The sequence below is a fragment of the Calidris pugnax genome, unplaced genomic scaffold, assembly GCF_001431845.1.
Source record: "Calidris pugnax isolate Ruff unplaced genomic scaffold, ASM143184v1 scaffold111, whole genome shotgun sequence".
NCBI classification, from domain to species: domain Eukaryota; kingdom Metazoa; phylum Chordata; class Aves; order Charadriiformes; family Scolopacidae; genus Calidris; species Calidris pugnax.
The window spans coordinates 5,133,430-5,150,374 of record NW_015090872.1 but is presented as its reverse complement, the minus strand read 5'-3'; the positions used below and the strand labels follow the sequence as shown (position 1 = coordinate 5,150,374).

The following is a 16,945-nucleotide window of genomic DNA, read 5'->3' as shown; positions in this document are numbered from 1 at the left end:
GGGGGGAGGGGGGGGGCAGGACCCTACCACAGCTAGAGCGCGGCGGGGGGCGCAATGCGAGGTGGCTTCGGGGGACCTGTGGGCCCGGTCGTAACGGGGAGCGGAGGCGAGGCCCGGCTGCATCCCCGGAAGCAGCGGGGCTCACAAGGGTCTGGGCCCCGGGGATCGCTGTCCGTAGCAAGGGAGGAGCCGGGTTCAGCGGGGTGGCTCCCCTTTGTTCCAGCTGAGCGCCCGGAGCAGGCCGGGGCGCTGCGTGCAGTTGGCAGCAGTCAGGCCCGCGGTGCCCGGGCCCTTAGCTGGGTGGCCCTGGGGGAGCGTCGCAGGGCTTGTAATTACAGGGGCGGGGATGGTTAGGTTGCCGGCCTTGCTGGTTGTTCTCTTCCCGGGTTTGGAAGTTAGTAATGACAAGTCTCCTTTGTAACTCCTCTGCAGTACTTTACCAATCAGCTGAAGCCTGATGCTGTCTCCAACACGTAGTTTCCTGTGACAATCTGCTCCTTTCTCCCCTGACCTCCCATTGGTTGTGCGTGTCAGGAAGTTGCACAGCCTCATTCCAGATCTGCAGAACTGTGTTTCAAGTGTGTCTGATAACCTAACCTCCACACTATTTCACATATATTTCATAAGAGGTATCTCAGAGTAGTTCTGGTCATGAGTGCTGCGATCCTTTAACAATTGGGGACACATTTGGTGCGTTCCGGAGTGCATCTCCCAGTTCCATTTTACAAAAAAAAGTATTGGTTTTGTACACTCCAAGCCCGCTCCATAACACTACCAGAGCATGATAGATAGGTACTGTCAGGAGACTTGCTTCAAAAAGTGAAATCACAATGTGAACTAGAATGTTAACAGTAGCCTTGGCCTTTGTGGACAACCTTAAAATAAGAGGATTTGTGCAATTTTTCCTTCTGTAAGTGATCCAGTGGAGTTCTTTGTTTTGGCAGTGCAGATAACTTGTGAAATTATGTTTACAGAATCACAGAATATTCATGGTTGGAAGGGACCTTTGAGATCATCGAGTCCAGTTTAGAGTTTGTCTGAATATGAAGTAGCATTACAGCATTCATATAAATCTATACATTTATTTTTCCTTACAATATAGGACACTGAATCTTTGTTTCCAAGGCTACCAAGATTAATAGAGTTATTGTTTCTGAGTGGCTAGTTCTGTTTTCATATATTGTAATGTTTCTTACTTGACCAAACTAACCTTTCAGTTAGCCACTACTACATGTCCTGGACATCGACTGATAGCATATTGATGTCGTGGTGACCTTTTGTTTAAGAAGCTGTTGTGAGTGGGTGTGTCCCTTATGGAAGGGACCTTTGAGATCATCGAGTCCAGTTTAGAGTTTGTCTGAATATGAAGTAGCATTACAGCATTCATATAAATCTATACATTTATTTTTCCTTACAATATAGGACACTGAATCTTTGTTTCCAAGGCTACCAAGATTAATAGAGTTATTGTTTCTGAGTGGCTAGTTCTGTTTTCATATATTGTAATGTTTCTTACTTGACCAAACTAACCTTTCAGTTAGCCACTACTACATGTCCTGGACATCGACTGATAGCATATTGATGTCGTGGTGACCTTTTGTTTAAGAAGCTGTTGTGAGTGGGTGTGTCCCAGGCTAAGGCCTGTTTAGTTGCAAGGTTGACTTCCTTGTCGTAACATCAAGAAGATGGACACAATATTAATTTAGAAAATCTTAAGATCTGGATCTTAATGTTGAGTATTTTCTGATGTAGTAATAAAGATTGAATATATTTTTGTTGCCAGTGTGTTACGTGCAACTCATCTGAAGCTAAGCTTCCAGTTTGATAATGTTCCCAGATTATATTGCTGTTCTAGCTGTAGGTTTGATCTGTGATCTCAGGCAGGATAGAAGAACACTTCATGTCTCAGCTAACATGCCTAAAGTTCCAGATACCCTTAATTTCCCCAAGTAGGAGAATAGCTGTACTGAATGTTTTTTAAAAACTTGTAACCCAATGTGCAGCAACAGCGAACTTACAAAAATGGGATTTAAGATGGGGTAGAGGAAAAGTGAAGCGAGGATTCATGCTCTCTGAACGTGGTGGGTTTGTATTGCAGATACACTGGAATGGAAGCAGCCGTTGCACGGAATTACAAACTCTGCTGTAACAGTTTTAGAAGTTTTAGTTTTTGTTGAGCATCACTTTATTAGTGGTGCTAAGTTCGAATAATACTCCTGGTTGAATACTGCTATTGTCAGTGATTATTTCTGCTATTTTGCACCTGTATATAATTTTGAAGTGACTTTGATTTCCTTTTTTTATAAAAAGGATAGTTTGGGAATCCTTATTCTAGGTATGATCCCTTTGGTAAAGAAGATTCTATAGGAATCAAACCCTAAGTGACCTCTATCGGTATTGCTTACCCTGAGAGATTTATTTTTTTTTCTGAATATTCAATCATTTTTACAGCAAAGTAAGCTGATTTTCTTTTGGCTTTACTTCAGCAGGATACAAAGCATTGGATAACAACATTGTGGGTTTTAATTTTTTTTTTTTTTAACCCTATTTTTCCAGTTCTACCCCATCCTAGTCCTTTTGAACTCTGTTAAGCAGAGGAACCCCGTTCCCATCTCTCCCAGACTCAAAAAAGGATGTCCATGTGTTTGTGGTAGCTCCCTGTTGAAGCACAATGTTTTTATCAGTTGTGCTCTCCTGATCTAGATGTAACAAACATAATTTGTCATTTTTCTTTATTTTGTTTTTGTGAACAAGCTAATAGTCAAATAAAAGCATTCCACATCTGGCACTTTACTCTTGAACCAGCTACCAGATCAGTGAAGGAAATCAAAGTGGTGTGGCATGATTTGCGCTTGAGAGACCTACTGTTCATTTTTCATGAGTTTATTATCTTACACGTATTCTTAAACCAATTAATGAGTTGTTCAACATTGTTTCCCCGGACAATAAATAAGATGATTGCTTTGGATTGCAGATATCTGGGGAGAGAAGTTTTGCTTGGTTTTTTTTCCCCCGTCATCTCAACCTCCATGAATGCATGAAGATAACTCATAGGCTGATTTCTTTCTGTGTGATTTTTTTCTTAAGTAACTTGGGATGAAAGAACTTAGATTTGAATTGACATTTTGTCAAACAAAACTAATGTAGTCATTAAAATGTTTAAAATGTCATGCTGGGCAGAACCTTTCAAGTCTCTTGGATGTTGTGGATGTATGCAACTGCTTCTCTTATGCTAGGACTTCATATTATATAAGAAGCACTGTAAGACTAAGAGGCACCGAATATTTTGTGGAGAGATTTCTGGAACCTTAGCTTGTGCATGCTGTCTTTGCAAGATGAACTGCTCTGTTTCCCATGACACCAACTTGCAAGGGTTCTTTCTTCAGAACTAGAATATGTCTGTGATGTGTCAAATCTTTCTTTTTTGTTTTCTGCTTACAGATGATATAATTAAACTGAACAAGAAAGAAGAGAGGAAACAGTATTCCCCAAAAACGAAAAGAGGGCTTCAGCAGAATCGAACTCGACAGTTCAGGACACCGGGCTCCAAGTGGGGAGTCGAACAGCAGAAGGGTGTGTATGTCAAACATAATGTGGATTGTGCAATTTATGTTGGGGTTTTTTTTGGTGCTGAAATGTAACCTAATGAAAATGTATGGATTGGCATGGTCAATTCAGGTGTCTTTCAAACAGCATCATATGCAGTTGTGTTTATAATTCAGTTCTTTGTGATCCGTTTATGTTTGATTTTGTTTCTGGTTCAGTGCGAGAAAATCATTGATGTGTTGGGCCAACAGGGAAGTTAGGTGCTTGAGGAAGTCTGTTTGACTCAAGGAAGGATTGGTTTGCTTTCTGATTTTTAAAATTTATTTTAATTTTGGGAATTATGTTGATACTTTGTCCCTTCTCAGAGATGGATAGAAAGAGTGCTTATGCCAAAGCCTGTATAAGTAGAAAATGTGAAGGCCTTGCTAGAGCCCAGAGCTTTGTGCAGAAGAGCCAGCATATTTATATTTCCTAGGTAGAATTCTCCTAGTAGGCCTCCCCAAAGTAGCTGTTACTTCAGACTATAATGCTGTCTCTGGGATTTATAATTTGATAGTGCAGAGTGTCTGAGCTGACTTCTCTTGTTAAGACCTTGGACTGCACAGGAAGCACCATGTCAGCCTTCTTAGGCCAGTGTTTTTACAGCAGAATACAAAAGTGAGAAAAAAAATCATACACGCGGGGAGTGAAGAGAAGTGCACGATAACAGCTTTACTGTAGATTCCCTGAGGAACTGTCAGGGTTGGGGTATTATTTGATAAACAGGAGTCATACTCTAAAATGATTCTCAGGTTTTAGTCCAGTACATGGCCAGCAACCGCTTGAAGTATAGACAAGTTTTGCTTACGTTTGATTTTGGAAAGTACCTTTTCAGCACTGATTATCAAAACATGGAAAAATATTGTATCATCAGAAAGCTTACCACCTCAGTCCAAGCTAATGCAGTGTTAAGTTAATACATGCAATTTCTTGTTTAGTAGCATTAATTTAAAACTAATACACAACTGTTTGTTGTATTCACAGTGATCCCCATTTTATCTTTGTTGTTGCTTAATATTTGTTGCAGCAGCAGCTTGTAGTTAGCATCTTAGACACAAATGTCTTTGGGAATCAGGGAGATGCCATGTTGCTCAGGGCTCAGAGGAGTTTTGCTTTTTATACAGGCCATCATAGCTGTGTTACTTAACTTGTGCAGCCTTAGTAAATTAGTGACAGTGCAGGAAAATATTTTACATCAGTCAACCCTAAGTGCAAGTATGTTTGTGTAGGTGAAGGAGTAAGTGAATTTAAATAGTAGATTATAAAACATGTAGGCTTCTCTTATGATGGCAGTTGTCAAATGCAATTGTTTATGATCCTAAGGGAGCAAAAGAAGCAAGTATTAGAGTTTTAGAGGGTTTTTTTCTGTCTTGGGACGTTCTGTCCTTGCCTGCCCTTGTTCTAGGAAAAAGGAAACTTCTTTTTTTTTTTTTTTGCAAAATTGCCATATTCATGACACTGAAATGTTGTAAATAGCTTCTTCCTATAGAGCTCCACAGATTTTCTCCCATTGAAAGCAAACCTCTTCTATGTAGTTTTTGAGCAGAGGTCATCATGAAGTAGTTCTTCTGAGCATTCTAGTTATTAGTACCTTATGACCAATAGATTTGTTGCTCCTCCGTTGCCCTTGGAAGTTATTCTGATAAGTAGCAAATCCTCTGTTGTTTGTGGACAGCTACAGAAACCACAAATGATCAACAGCATTCAATTCGTAGTGGTTTTAGAAGAGGCTGCCAAACTCTCTGGCAAGAAGCAAGGAACTTGAGCTGGGACTCTTTTCAGCTTTTGAGGGGAGAAACAGAGAGAAGAACATTGTTTGTTTAAATAAAAGTTGTCCTTGGTGATACACAGAATGCAACTGCACAAAACCCTGTGCAGCTAACTTTGGGGTTGTTATTTATTTGAGCAGAGGTTGGTCCAGAGCACTCATGAGGTCCCTTTTAGCCCAAATAACCCTGTTTCTCGACTTTTCAAAAAGAAGAGCATTTGCTAACTATGCACAAAATGTGGGTAAATAACAGTTTCTCCATGGCAAATTTATCTAAGCTGGGTTCTGATGGATGGCTCGCCTCGTGTGATGGTTCCTGTCTCATGAAGAAGCACAGATTTATTACCAATACTGTGAAGTCAGAGAAGTCAAAGCTAAATGTGTCTGTTGCTGTAAAGCTGACTCCTTAGGCTTAAAATTTATCTTGCAGTCTGAGGTTCTAAAGAAGATGGTACTTAGGGATAAAACTGAAGCATGGTCTGTATTCATAGTGTGAAGTTAAATGGCTCCAGACAGGGTTAACCAAACCCTTGTAACTGGAGATTTCAGATGTTTATACTACAGACCTCAGACTTACAAGCCTTTTATATTCAAGGGCTGTGTTCAATTCTCAGTTTCATCCAGACTGCCATGCAGACTTCTAATTGAAAACACTTTAAATATGATGTAATTCATATGCTGTTTAATATGGTTTTGTGGGCCAATTGCTATATTCTTTTTTCTTAGGTCATGTCTTGGGAACCACTGATCTAAATAAATAAGCTTTGAAGTTGCTTCTTTTCTTTTCTTTGAATTAAATTGGTAATTTAAAGTTTGCTGAATGGGTGGGGAGCTGGGGCTTTTTTTGCTGATGTTGGTTTGGTTTTATGTTATTCAGCACTTAATGAAGTTCCGTTTCAGAGTATTTTGGTAGTTTTCTATGCCAGAATGACTCTCTAAGTTGTCCCTGTAGACATGTCAAATAACAAATTTTCAACAGAAATTAATGCAATGAGCTAGAGCAAAACTGTGATCTATATGAGAAGCTGATTATTCTTGTGCTAGGACTTAGGCCAGACTGGCTAAAATAACTGAATGGCCAAATTGTCTTCAAGTGTAGTGATAGCTTCTGCTCTAAGGCTTGAAGTGTGCAACCAAATAACTCGTGTTGTCTGCGTAGCATCTTAAATCAATAAGCTTTTTCTTTCCATAAGAATTTTTGAACTCTTCATGCTTGTTGCAGGTTATGGTAAAAATCGTTTGGGACGCAGAAAGAAGATACCAGGGAAGAAGCGTTCTTACGGAGTTATAACTGGCTTGGCAGCCAAGAAGGCAATGGGTTCACGCAAAGGAATTAGTCCTCTGAACAGACAGCCGCTTAGTGAGAAGGTAATTAATGCAATTCTCCTGGTTCACATAAGAACAGATTAAGAGAATGAAACAGAATGGCTTCAGAAGAACTGAAATACAAAATGGAGACATCTGATACAATCTTTTGTTAAACTGAAGTTGTATTAGCTGAGTACTGGTTTGTTTTTGAAGGGGGTGGTTAATAACTAGGTTTGAAAGTTGTTTGGGTTTTTTTTTTTTTAAAATCACTTTGCAAGTCATGAAAACTGAAGTATGTTCTGTGCAAGTATGGAGCTACTTACTTTATTTTTGCAATAAAAGCTCGCTTATTGGGATTTCTTGTCTTTGCATTGCTTTGATACAGACCAATGATTCTGCCAACATGCCGGTATTAAGCATGTGCCTGTTACAAAAATTGAAGTTTTTGAAAAAAAAGCTCCTGCAGTAGCCTCCGTCTTCTGCACTTCTCCAGTGCATTGTTTCCTCCTCCATCTCATTCAGTATGGTAGAACAGGGATTGCTTTTGGATTTGTGAAGAAGAGTAATTTAAAAGATGTGTGGAGCATGTGTTCTGTCAGTTTAGAGAGAGAAAGTAATCAAAAGTAACTGTTAAGCTCTGCATTTTTTATTTTATTTTTTTTTTCTTTGCCTGGTAATGAGGGGAACATAGAATTATGAAAGTGTAGAAGATATTTCCAAATTAGAGCGTGAAAGGTAGGCAAAGCCAAATGTATTCTATATGCAGTTTGGAAATGGAAATTGAAGGAAAAGTGTTAATATGTATGCAGTATGCATATATATTATACATATTTTATGGAATTTTTTTTTTAAGAACGCACAGCGCAATTATCCAGTTTTGAAAAAGAAAGCAAACCTGCAGAGACAATCTGAAATGCAGAGAAAACAACCTCCAGCCCTGAGGAGGCCTGCCCCACTAAACAGAAGGTAAAATAACAACTCTGCTTTCTGAACTCTTCTTGACAGCTTTCCGTAGTGAGTCTTGTTTGACAGAACTGAGTCCAAGAACAGACAGTAGGTACTGGCCGTAGTAATATGGTCAAGACTATCGTATATGAAGTTCTACACATCTGGAAGGGGAGCATGGGACAAACATGGTCTCAACACAAAGCCAGGTATTTGTTACTGTGTAAAGCTCTCAGGAAGTACCTCTATTTGTGAGCACCTGGTATTCTGCCTTCGTTTAAATCAGAGGCAGTCTATATGGAAATGGCTAATGTGGATTTCAGTATCTTTGAAGTGACAGCCATGGTTTAGTGAACTTTATAAATAAAATGCCTTTGTGGAAGCTGATGCCATCTTCAGTTTCATGGAAGCTATTGCATGTTTTATTTGTGCTGGAATTAACATGTCTGTTACGAACTGCATCTTAACTGGTCTCTGATTAAAATTTTCACTATGACTCTGCTGTGGAAGCTGTAAACCTTTTTTTTAATACAAATTTTCACTATGACTCTGCTGTGGAAGCTATAAACCTTTTTTTTAATACGTATTAAGACTGCTTCTTTTTTTTTTTTCATCTAATCAGCAATGTTTAGTGTGCTAAAGAATACTGAGCAAAGGAAAAAGCAGAGTTAATAATTGTATTGTCCTGTGACGTAGGAGGTGCTGGGCTTCTATGTAACAGAAGTGATGTCTCCATTTATGGGTAATGTGTTTTGTTCCTAATAGATGAGAATCTTATTGCAACTGAAATGTTCAGCCTCAAAGAGGCAGCACCACAGGTGACCTTAGGGATCTATTGGGCACTTTCCTGACTTTCATAGTGGTCTCTATAAGATGTTATCTCTGGAGCCTTTGATAACTATATTTTAATAAATACTACAGGAATAACATGCCGTCCGCTTTTGCCAGAATTGGAAACAAACTAAATCAGCAGAAAGACACTCGCCAAGCAACTTTCCTGTTTAGAAGGGGCCTGAAGGTAATAAAAATGATTGAAAAGAAGAAAATTTTTCCACAGGTTCTAAGCTAACCTATAACACTGATATTCATGAATCAAATTCTTATATCAAATCTGAGTAGAAATTTCAGGTGGGCTGGGAAATAGGCATGGGTTCTTCTCAGGAAATGTACTTGTCCTCTTCAGTTACTGTAACCCATTGAGTGTTCTGAGGGGCATGGAGCTTGTCATGGGTAATGTTAAAAGTAAATGTTAAAAAGCATTGTGCAGCTTTCAAAAACTGCCTTTGGGTGAAGGAGCAGAAACATGTTTTAGAAACTGATTATGGTTTTGGTTTGTTGTTTTGTTTGGGGTTTTTTTTAGTTATTTTTGGGTTGTTTATTTTAGTTAAGCTATTATTGTAGTTACTTAGGGATTTTTTAGTTATTTTGAGAAGATCAAGAGAATAGAGACTGTGCAGTAAATGATGGTGGTGTTCTCAGTTTTCATTTGTGCCCTCATTTTACGTCTGCCATCGTGGTCACTGTAGGTAGTTGCTGTCTTCCATACACATGGATTGCAGAATTGCAGACAGGATCAGGAGGAAGAAAAACAAAACCAAAGTCCTGTAAAACAGGAGTGGGACTTAGTGACATATTGGATATTATGTGTGCTAAAATTGATCAGATTAGGAACTACCCACATTTTTCTTGCTGGCCTGGTAACATTTTGTGTATCTTGGTAAAGTGTATGTTTGCTGACATAGTCCTCAGAAACGTTCCCATCTCTTTATTGGTTGAGTTACTGTCATTGATAACTTTGTTTAAATCATTTTGTGTTCTTAAAAGTAATTGATTTCCAATGTCTTAAGAAGTAATAGGTTAGTTATCTTTGAAGTCCCTCTGAAAGTACAACCCTGTTTGTGCTGAGTGTACAAACAACTTTAAAATTCCGTTTTTGAACTGCTGTATTTCCAGCTGCTGTGGTGGGAATTGAAACAGTATTCAAATCCAGTGTCTGTATTGATGTGTTTTCAGGTGCAGGCCCAAGTGCAGTCAACAGATGATCTTGATAATCAGTCAGTAAAGAGAACTCGTCAGTAAGTATTTAATTTGGAAAACTTCAGTCTTGTTACTGTATGATTCTTGTTTTAGTTCTGGCTTCCTGGCTATGATAATTAATGGGATTTTTTTTCCCTGTAGGCATATCAACTGAGTGACAGTGATCCTCCTCCTATCCTCAGTTATTTCCTAAATTAACTTCTAATTTAACCAGGAGGAGTTTGTTTGCATAAGTTGCTTGCAGGAATGAGGGGGAAGGTGGTAGCTTCAGAGGATCAGACTAATCTCTGACACTCATGAATACCACATAGACTGGAAGAAAAATTCAAATGTCAGTGTTCTCCTGAGCTCTTGAAGTAATTTCCATTTTATTTAATATACATGTAAATCTATGAAGCACTTTGGAAATAGCAAGGCAGGACACAAGGTAGACACACAGTTCTTCCCCCCATGTATTCTTCTCACATCACTCTGTGCCCACTGGGCTCTTTGCAGCTTGTTTGTTGTTAACACAACAGGCTGCGTAAGCAGCGTGTGCTGCAGACCTGCGTTCTGTCACCTCTTGGATTTGCTTTGCAGACCATTTGGGCCCCGTTTATGGCAAGGAAACTGAATATATGAAAGAAGTGAACATTTCGGTCAATGCTGTAGTTCTGGTACGCCTTGCCAGCATGTGATCTAGCACTCACCTGAATAGGCTTAGATAATGTAAAAGATACAAGAGTTAGTAGCCAAGCTTCTTGTAGATGGATTGACTGCATGTAGTCTTTGTGCTGGCCTGTATTTTGAAAGCTTGTACATTCTTTACTAGCCAGTGTTTTGAAAATGGTTTTAAAGATACCCTGACTGAAATTTCTCCAACATTTTTCAAAGTGATTTCTGTGTTTTCAAACTAGATGGCGAACTTCCACCACAACTGGAGGGATTCTGACTGTGTCCATTGACAACCCGGGAGCAATCATAACCCCAATGTGAGTTTTCAAAAAAAGTTCTGAAATGTTCTTAACATAACTGAAATTGCTGTTCTGAGCCATTTAGCAAGTTCCTTGCAGAGAGTATTTCAGGTGACCTTAAGGTCAAACTTCTCATGAAGACTTTCAAATCTGTCCCCTTTCTGAGTATTTCCGATCTGTGTTTGAGTAATACCACAGCTGGATTTCACAAGGCATCTCCCAGTGAGGAGCTTGATGTGGTGTGTGGAGAGGCTGGCAGATTTTCTACCTTGTCTGTCTCTTCCAAATCAGACCGTATTGCAGCTGTTTTCCTCCCATATCTGAAAGTGAATGAACATCTAGTTGGTGTGGGATGGCAATGGTTCCTCCCTGAATCGTGAAGACACTGCTAGTTGTGCTTAAAGAAAGCGTTGCTATTACTGCCTTTGGGAAGTTGATGGTAGTGTTGTTTTATGAGGTGTTTTATTTTTAAAATTGCTTTAGTAGCTTTTTTCATTAGTAGCATTTTATCTGTAAGGAAGGCTGTACCTTGTTTTTTTAATTATGGGAATAATTAACAGCAAATTACACGTTTTGTCAGTAGGACGGAGAAAGAAAAGATAAGATTGCTTCCTTCTGGGACACTTGCTGTCTGATAACAATAGCGACTGCTGCCCTTTTATAGTGCTGCCTGACTTTTACCTTCTTGAATTTGGGCCCTCCAGCTACTTAGCCAGCCTGATCAAATGACTTGATGAAAAATTCATACCTCTATCAGCATTAAGACTTTATTGCATAAAATACATATTCACTGTGTCCTTTGTAACGTTCTTTCACAGTTCCCAGAAATTGCGATTAACTCGTACTCCTGTGCCGCCATTTCTAATGAAGAGGGACCAATCTGAAGAGAAGAAGGTGCCCAAAGGGGTTCCATTGCAGTTTGATATTAATAGTGTTGGAAAACAGGTAAATGCCATTTCTTTCCTCAACTGTGGAAGTAGTTTCAAGTCAGATAAAAACTGTGAGCCCGGCACTTTGCTTCTAGACTCACTAGTGACAGAAAGAGGGAACTAGTGACTACTTCTTTTTTCCACTTCCAGTTCTTCCACTAACTTGCTGTGTAACTTCAAGCAAGTAACTAAACTCACTGTTCCTGTTCCTCTAGTTCACGTGTTGCATGCCCACATGCTTTAAATGGGATTTAAATTGTTTAATATTTCTAAAAGCCTTTTGGTGTTCCTGCTGTACTTGAATCAGCAAGTGTGCGTAATTCAGGGATGAGTTTCAGTTGTGTAACCTGTGTGGAACCCTGGCAGCTGAATTTATAAGACAACTTGTATTATGCAGCTAGGGACAAGTGTGCGTAATTCAGGGATGAGTTTCAGTTGTGTAACCTGTGTGGAACCCTGGCAGCTGAATTTATAAGGCAACTTGTACTATGCATCTAGGGAAAAAAAAACATTAAATGTGATGATGTAAAGGCTTGAAAATGAGCAGTGTTTCAAAAGTTTAATAAAGACACGTGATTTGGTGCAGGAGTCTTAGTGCTGGTATTGAAGGAATTCTTACAGAGTGACAGTTAGATGCTGTTCTTGTCATCAGCTCCTTACTGCCAGCCGTAGAGAACTCCATGGGGACAGGGCATCAGTCTGGATTTGTTCCTTCCATGAATAAGTAGTATGTCAAAAGTAGTCTACGACTATACTGTCAAATTAATTGGAACTTTTAAACTAGACTCCAGTCGACTGCCTCAACTGGATGGACTGGAAAGCAACCTACATTAGCACAGTTAAAATGCTGCATTTGTTGGAGTTGCATAGAATCTGTGTGGGGAAATGAGTGTAGCGAGTTCCCATTATCTGTCTGTCTGTCCTCAGTTTAACTTAGGATATTTAGAGTTGACTTTCAGTCTTGACACTGTACCATGTGTTCTTGATGATTTCCGAGAAATGCTAGCTCTTGATATATATAGTCCAATCTGATTTTTAAATGGTGTGGGAAATTGGGAAATGATGATATCAAATTAAACCTCCTTTTTTTTTTTTTAATCTAAATGAGGCAATTAAGAAGTCAAGTGATGATACAGAATGAGGAGGAAATTATTCTTGTCTCCATTACTTTGATTAAATTAACCTAAGCATCTTTTAAGCTTGTGGTTAAATGACTTTATTTTCCAGACAGGGATGACTCTGAACGAACGTTTTGGGATCCTGAAGGAACAAAGAACAGCGCTGTCTCAGAACAAAGGAAGCCGTTTTGTAACGGTGGGCTAACCCGGCCGGCGGACTTGGGCACTGATCCCACCTACCTAAGAAGCTGAGATAAAAGTGGGCAGAAGAAGACAGCATATGACACTGAAATTTTCCAGACTTCTTGCTAAGATGGTGGCAGAGCCATCGATCTTTATTACTTTGAGTGGTAAAAGATGCAGTGCCCTGAGGGGGGGGAAGTGGGGAAACTGATCCGCTCAAGTGGCACCGTCACCTGGTTGGAAAAGATTCTGTTGCCCGGATGATGAAAAACCCTGATTTTGGTTCATCTTGCAACCAAAACACAAACGTTAATTTTAAAAGAGTTTTGTTTTTTCTGTTGTGTTTTTTGTTTGTCTGTTTAGGAGTGCTCAGTATCTGTTCTCTGACCCCTCTGTTCTGGTAAAGATTACGAGTTTAATTACGAACCCCATTTTAGGGTTTTTTAGGGACTGCCAATGAACTTTCTGTTGGACTGCAGTTTGGCAGAGAGCCTCAGTCCAGGAATACTTTGGTAGTGATGTAGCGGCATTTTTCATGGGAGCATTGGTTGTACTTCTTTGTGCTTTTGAAGTTCAGTTTTTTTCCTTTCATGAAAACTTAATGTTTTGCATCTTCACTTTCATAAATAAAGCTGTTAGCTGAGACCCAAAATATGTAATTTGGATGGAGACTATTCTACTCTTATCCTTAAAAATGGTCCAAATCATATTGGAGGAATACTGCCTAGGCAGTATGAGAGTAATTTATATTGCAAATAGCTCAAGTTCATCATCCTCTTCTGTAAATGGAGTACATTTGTCTCCCTTTTTTTTTCTTAAACTTCTACTTTCTGTTTCTTTTTCAGAAACTTAATGCAATAACTTCACATTTTTGAATAATTTGTAAGAATAAATACAACAGTTCACAAGGAAGTCAGTGGTACGGTAGAGTTCCTTACCCTCACAGACACAGGATTTGCATCCTGCATGCCTTGCCCCAGAGGGTTTTCTCTGGATCTTAGAGATAGCCAGAGGCAAGTGATCTAATGACACTTGTTTGTGCATACCAAAGAGAGGTGAGATGTGAAGCTGATCAGAAATGGTCAGATATCTTCAAATTGGCTGAAACTGGGGAACGTGGCTGGAGGAAAGCCTTCAGTTTTCCAGCACGTGCAAGGCATTAAGCAGGTGCGTGCGGTCAGCTTGCTTTAAGCTTAGCTTTGTGCATCAGAATCTGCAGGATGGTGACAACCAGAGCATCCCCAGTCTGAATTTATACGATCCCTAAAACTGAGGCATCCCTTCAGAATTGCTTCCAGACCAGGAACTGATGAACTTGATGCTGTTCTATAGCAATGAGATTTAGGTACAGTCAGGTAAAAGAGCGATTGGCTTGCTGCATCCAGAAATGTTTATGGTGTTTGAAGTGGGTTTAATTCCTTTTACTGTTCTCGGGAGAATTTACATTTGACTTCTTCCAGAGTTGGTTTCCTTGCATTTTTATCTCGAATTCCAAGTTAACTAGCATTTACTGGGAACTTCAACGCTGAAGAGCATTTGACAGTAGTAGGGCTTTTGTTTGTATAGCAGTTTTAAAGTCAGAGTGCATCCTGATGCTATATAGTACTTAAACCCTTATTTTTAATGTTGACAAATATACCTTAGCAGAAGCAAACTAAATGTAATGGTGTTAAGGTTTTTTTTCTTAATTACTAGTAGGAATATTATTTTTTTTTAAAAAGGGTCCCACTGTTAGAATTTGAGTAGATAAAGTGTTGTCAGCCATCCTGTTTCAGTGTATACATTTTCCATGTGCCAGGATGCAACAAAAAAATTCTTTTGCATCAACATAGATGCAAAACATTGATGCAATGCATCAAAAAATGCTAGTTTGTATTTAATGAGAAGATGCTTTACACTGTACCTTTTGGTATTTTTTGGAGAAGTTATTACATTTGATCTATTCTGAAGCTGTTAATTTTTTTTAAAATAAAAAGTTACAGGTTTCATACTGTCTTGTTCCTATTATAACCACCCTGGCAATATGATGGTTATGTGAATTTTGTGATATCCTTCAAGGGGTACTTTAATGATTAAATTCTTATTAAACGTTCTGGAGAATATGATGAAAAGTCACCTAATTTAAAGAGGGGTTGCATTCATTGCCTAGCTTAAAATCCTGAAAATTAAGCACTCCTTGGAGCAGCACTGCAAGAAGCTCACTTGCATTTAAATGTGTTGGCTTTTAATGTATTTTTCAGTAGCAGGCTGTAATGGAGTGTCTGGGTGTGATGGTACTGCCTGGACAAGTTCCTGTGCAACCTGCTCCAGGTGGACCTGCTCTGGCAGGGGGGTTGGACTAGATGATCTCCAGAGGTCCCTTCCAACCCCGTGGGATTCTGTGTGGAGTATGGTGGGAATACTGGTATAGTACCAGAGTACCAGGCCAGCTGCAGTCTGTCTCAGCTGTCCCAGAGCAAGACTGGCATTCATTCGTTGCAAGGATTAAGGATTGATGACATCAAAACAAAAAACATGATGCATCCCGTTGCCAAGGGGAGGCCAGCACCCTCGCACGCTGGATTACCCCAGGCAAGCGGAAACACGGGCCTCGAAAAGAGGATGTTTTGGGTTATTTTAAGGAGGTTCCCCTTAAACCTCCTTAGGTTTAATGAATGAGGGAGGTCATTCTCCCCCTCTACTCTGCACTGGTGAGGCCACAACTGGAATACTGCATCCAGTTCTGGGCTCCCCAATTCAAGAGGGACAGGGAACTACTGGAAAGAGTCCAACGAAGGGCAATGAAGATGATTCAAGGATTGGAGCATCTCCCTTATGAAGAAAGGCTGAGAGAGCTGGGATTCTTTGGTCTGGAGAAGACAAGGCTGAGGGGAGACTGTATCAATGTACTTATCCAAGGGGTGGGTTGAAGGAGGAGGGAGCCGGACTCTTTTCAGTGGTTGCCAGTGAGAGGACGAGGGGCAACGGGCACAAGTTGGAATGTAAGAGGTTCCACTCAAATACGAGAAAAAACTTCATGGTGAGGGTGACAGAGCCCTGGAACAGGCTGCCCAGGGAGGGTGTGGAGTCCCCTTCTCTGGAGATTTTCAAGACCCGCCTGGATGCAGTCCTGAGTAATGTGCTCTAGGCAATCCTGCTTTGCAGGGGAGTTGGACTAGATGATCTCTATGGTCCCTTCCGACTCTAAAACTCTAAAAATTCAGTGAAATTCTCCCTCTTTCCCTCCCCGGACCCGCGCATGCGCACTGCGCGTCCCTGTCAGGGCTGGCGCACGCGCGCTGCCCGCCGCTCCCTGGGCTTCCTCGCGCCTGCGCAGTGGCGCGCGGAGCCTGAGCGGCGGCGGCGGGTTGAGGGCTGAGGGCGGGGGGGAAATGGCGGCAGCGGTGCTGTCGGCGCCGGAGGGCGGCTCCACCGTGATGCCGTCGGGCAACGTGTCGGCTTGTCCTCCACCACCCGGAGGTTCTACCGGTCCCGGTTCGTGGAGCCGTTCTTTAGACCGAGCTTTAGAAGAAGCGGCGGCCAGCGGTACCCTCAGTTTGAGCGGCAGGAAGCTCCGGGACTACCCGCGGGCGAGCGCCGCCAACCACGACCTCAGCGACACCACCCAAGCCGGTGAGGGATGGAGCTTTGAGGGGAGGAGGAGGAGGAGGGGGAGGCAGACAGCGGGGTGGCTGCCGACGATGAAGGAGAGGAGGAAGGAGAGGAGGAAGCGTTCCAGAAGAGCCACCGCCTCTTGGGGGGGGGGGGGGAGGACAACCAGCCCCCCCCTAAGAGTGAGGCTGAGGTGATCAATTTGCTGTCTCTTCAGTAAATTGAAGCTGGATGCACGAGGAGAAATTGCCCCAGTGGGTGTTTGAAGGGAGGGTGGGGGATTCCCCCCCCATTACTCTTGAAGAGCGTGTTGGGTGGGCGTAGAAGGGGGGATTTCTCCTCGCTGGAGGAGTTGATGCTTTGGCAGAATCTCTCCCCTTGAGCCGTTTCTCTCCTTCGTGCTTTTCGCCTCCTCCCTTTCGCTCTCCGCCCTTCCTCTCCTCTGAGAGAGGAAGGCTTGAGAGGCAGGATGGAGGAGAGCCCTGGCAGGGTTCTTCTCCTTCCTCTGCCCGCCGATGAGATCTCTCG

General features: G+C 41.2%; 2 protein-coding genes across 16 annotated transcripts in view; both read left to right on the top strand.

Annotated features, from left to right (window-relative positions):
• FYTTD1 (forty-two-three domain containing 1) overlaps positions 1-14,814 on the top strand; it is a 14,993-nt gene extending 179 nt beyond the window's left edge. The window contains exons 2-9 of the mRNA XM_014946027.1: positions 3,442-3,573; positions 6,576-6,721; positions 7,515-7,627; positions 8,528-8,624; positions 9,620-9,681; positions 10,540-10,614; positions 11,415-11,541; positions 12,753-14,814. Of these exons, the coding sequence (XP_014801513.1) occupies positions 3,442-3,573; positions 6,576-6,721; positions 7,515-7,627; positions 8,528-8,624; positions 9,620-9,681; positions 10,540-10,614; positions 11,415-11,541; positions 12,753-12,848 (848 nt within the window). The 3' untranslated portion in view covers positions 12,849-14,814. The remainder of the gene's footprint in view (positions 1-3,441; positions 3,574-6,575; positions 6,722-7,514; positions 7,628-8,527; positions 8,625-9,619; positions 9,682-10,539; positions 10,615-11,414; positions 11,542-12,752) is intronic.
• Positions 14,815-16,184: 1,370 nt separating this feature from the next.
• Positions 16,185-16,945, top strand: part of LRCH3 (leucine-rich repeats and calponin homology (CH) domain containing 3) — a 69,150-nt gene continuing 68,389 nt past the window's right edge. For all 15 annotated transcript variants that reach the window (XM_014945969.1, XM_014945957.1, XM_014945966.1 and 12 more), the window contains exon 1: positions 16,185-16,438. In XM_014945969.1, the coding sequence (XP_014801455.1) occupies positions 16,198-16,438 (241 nt within the window). In that variant the 5' untranslated portion in view covers positions 16,185-16,197. The remainder of the gene's footprint in view (positions 16,439-16,945) is intronic.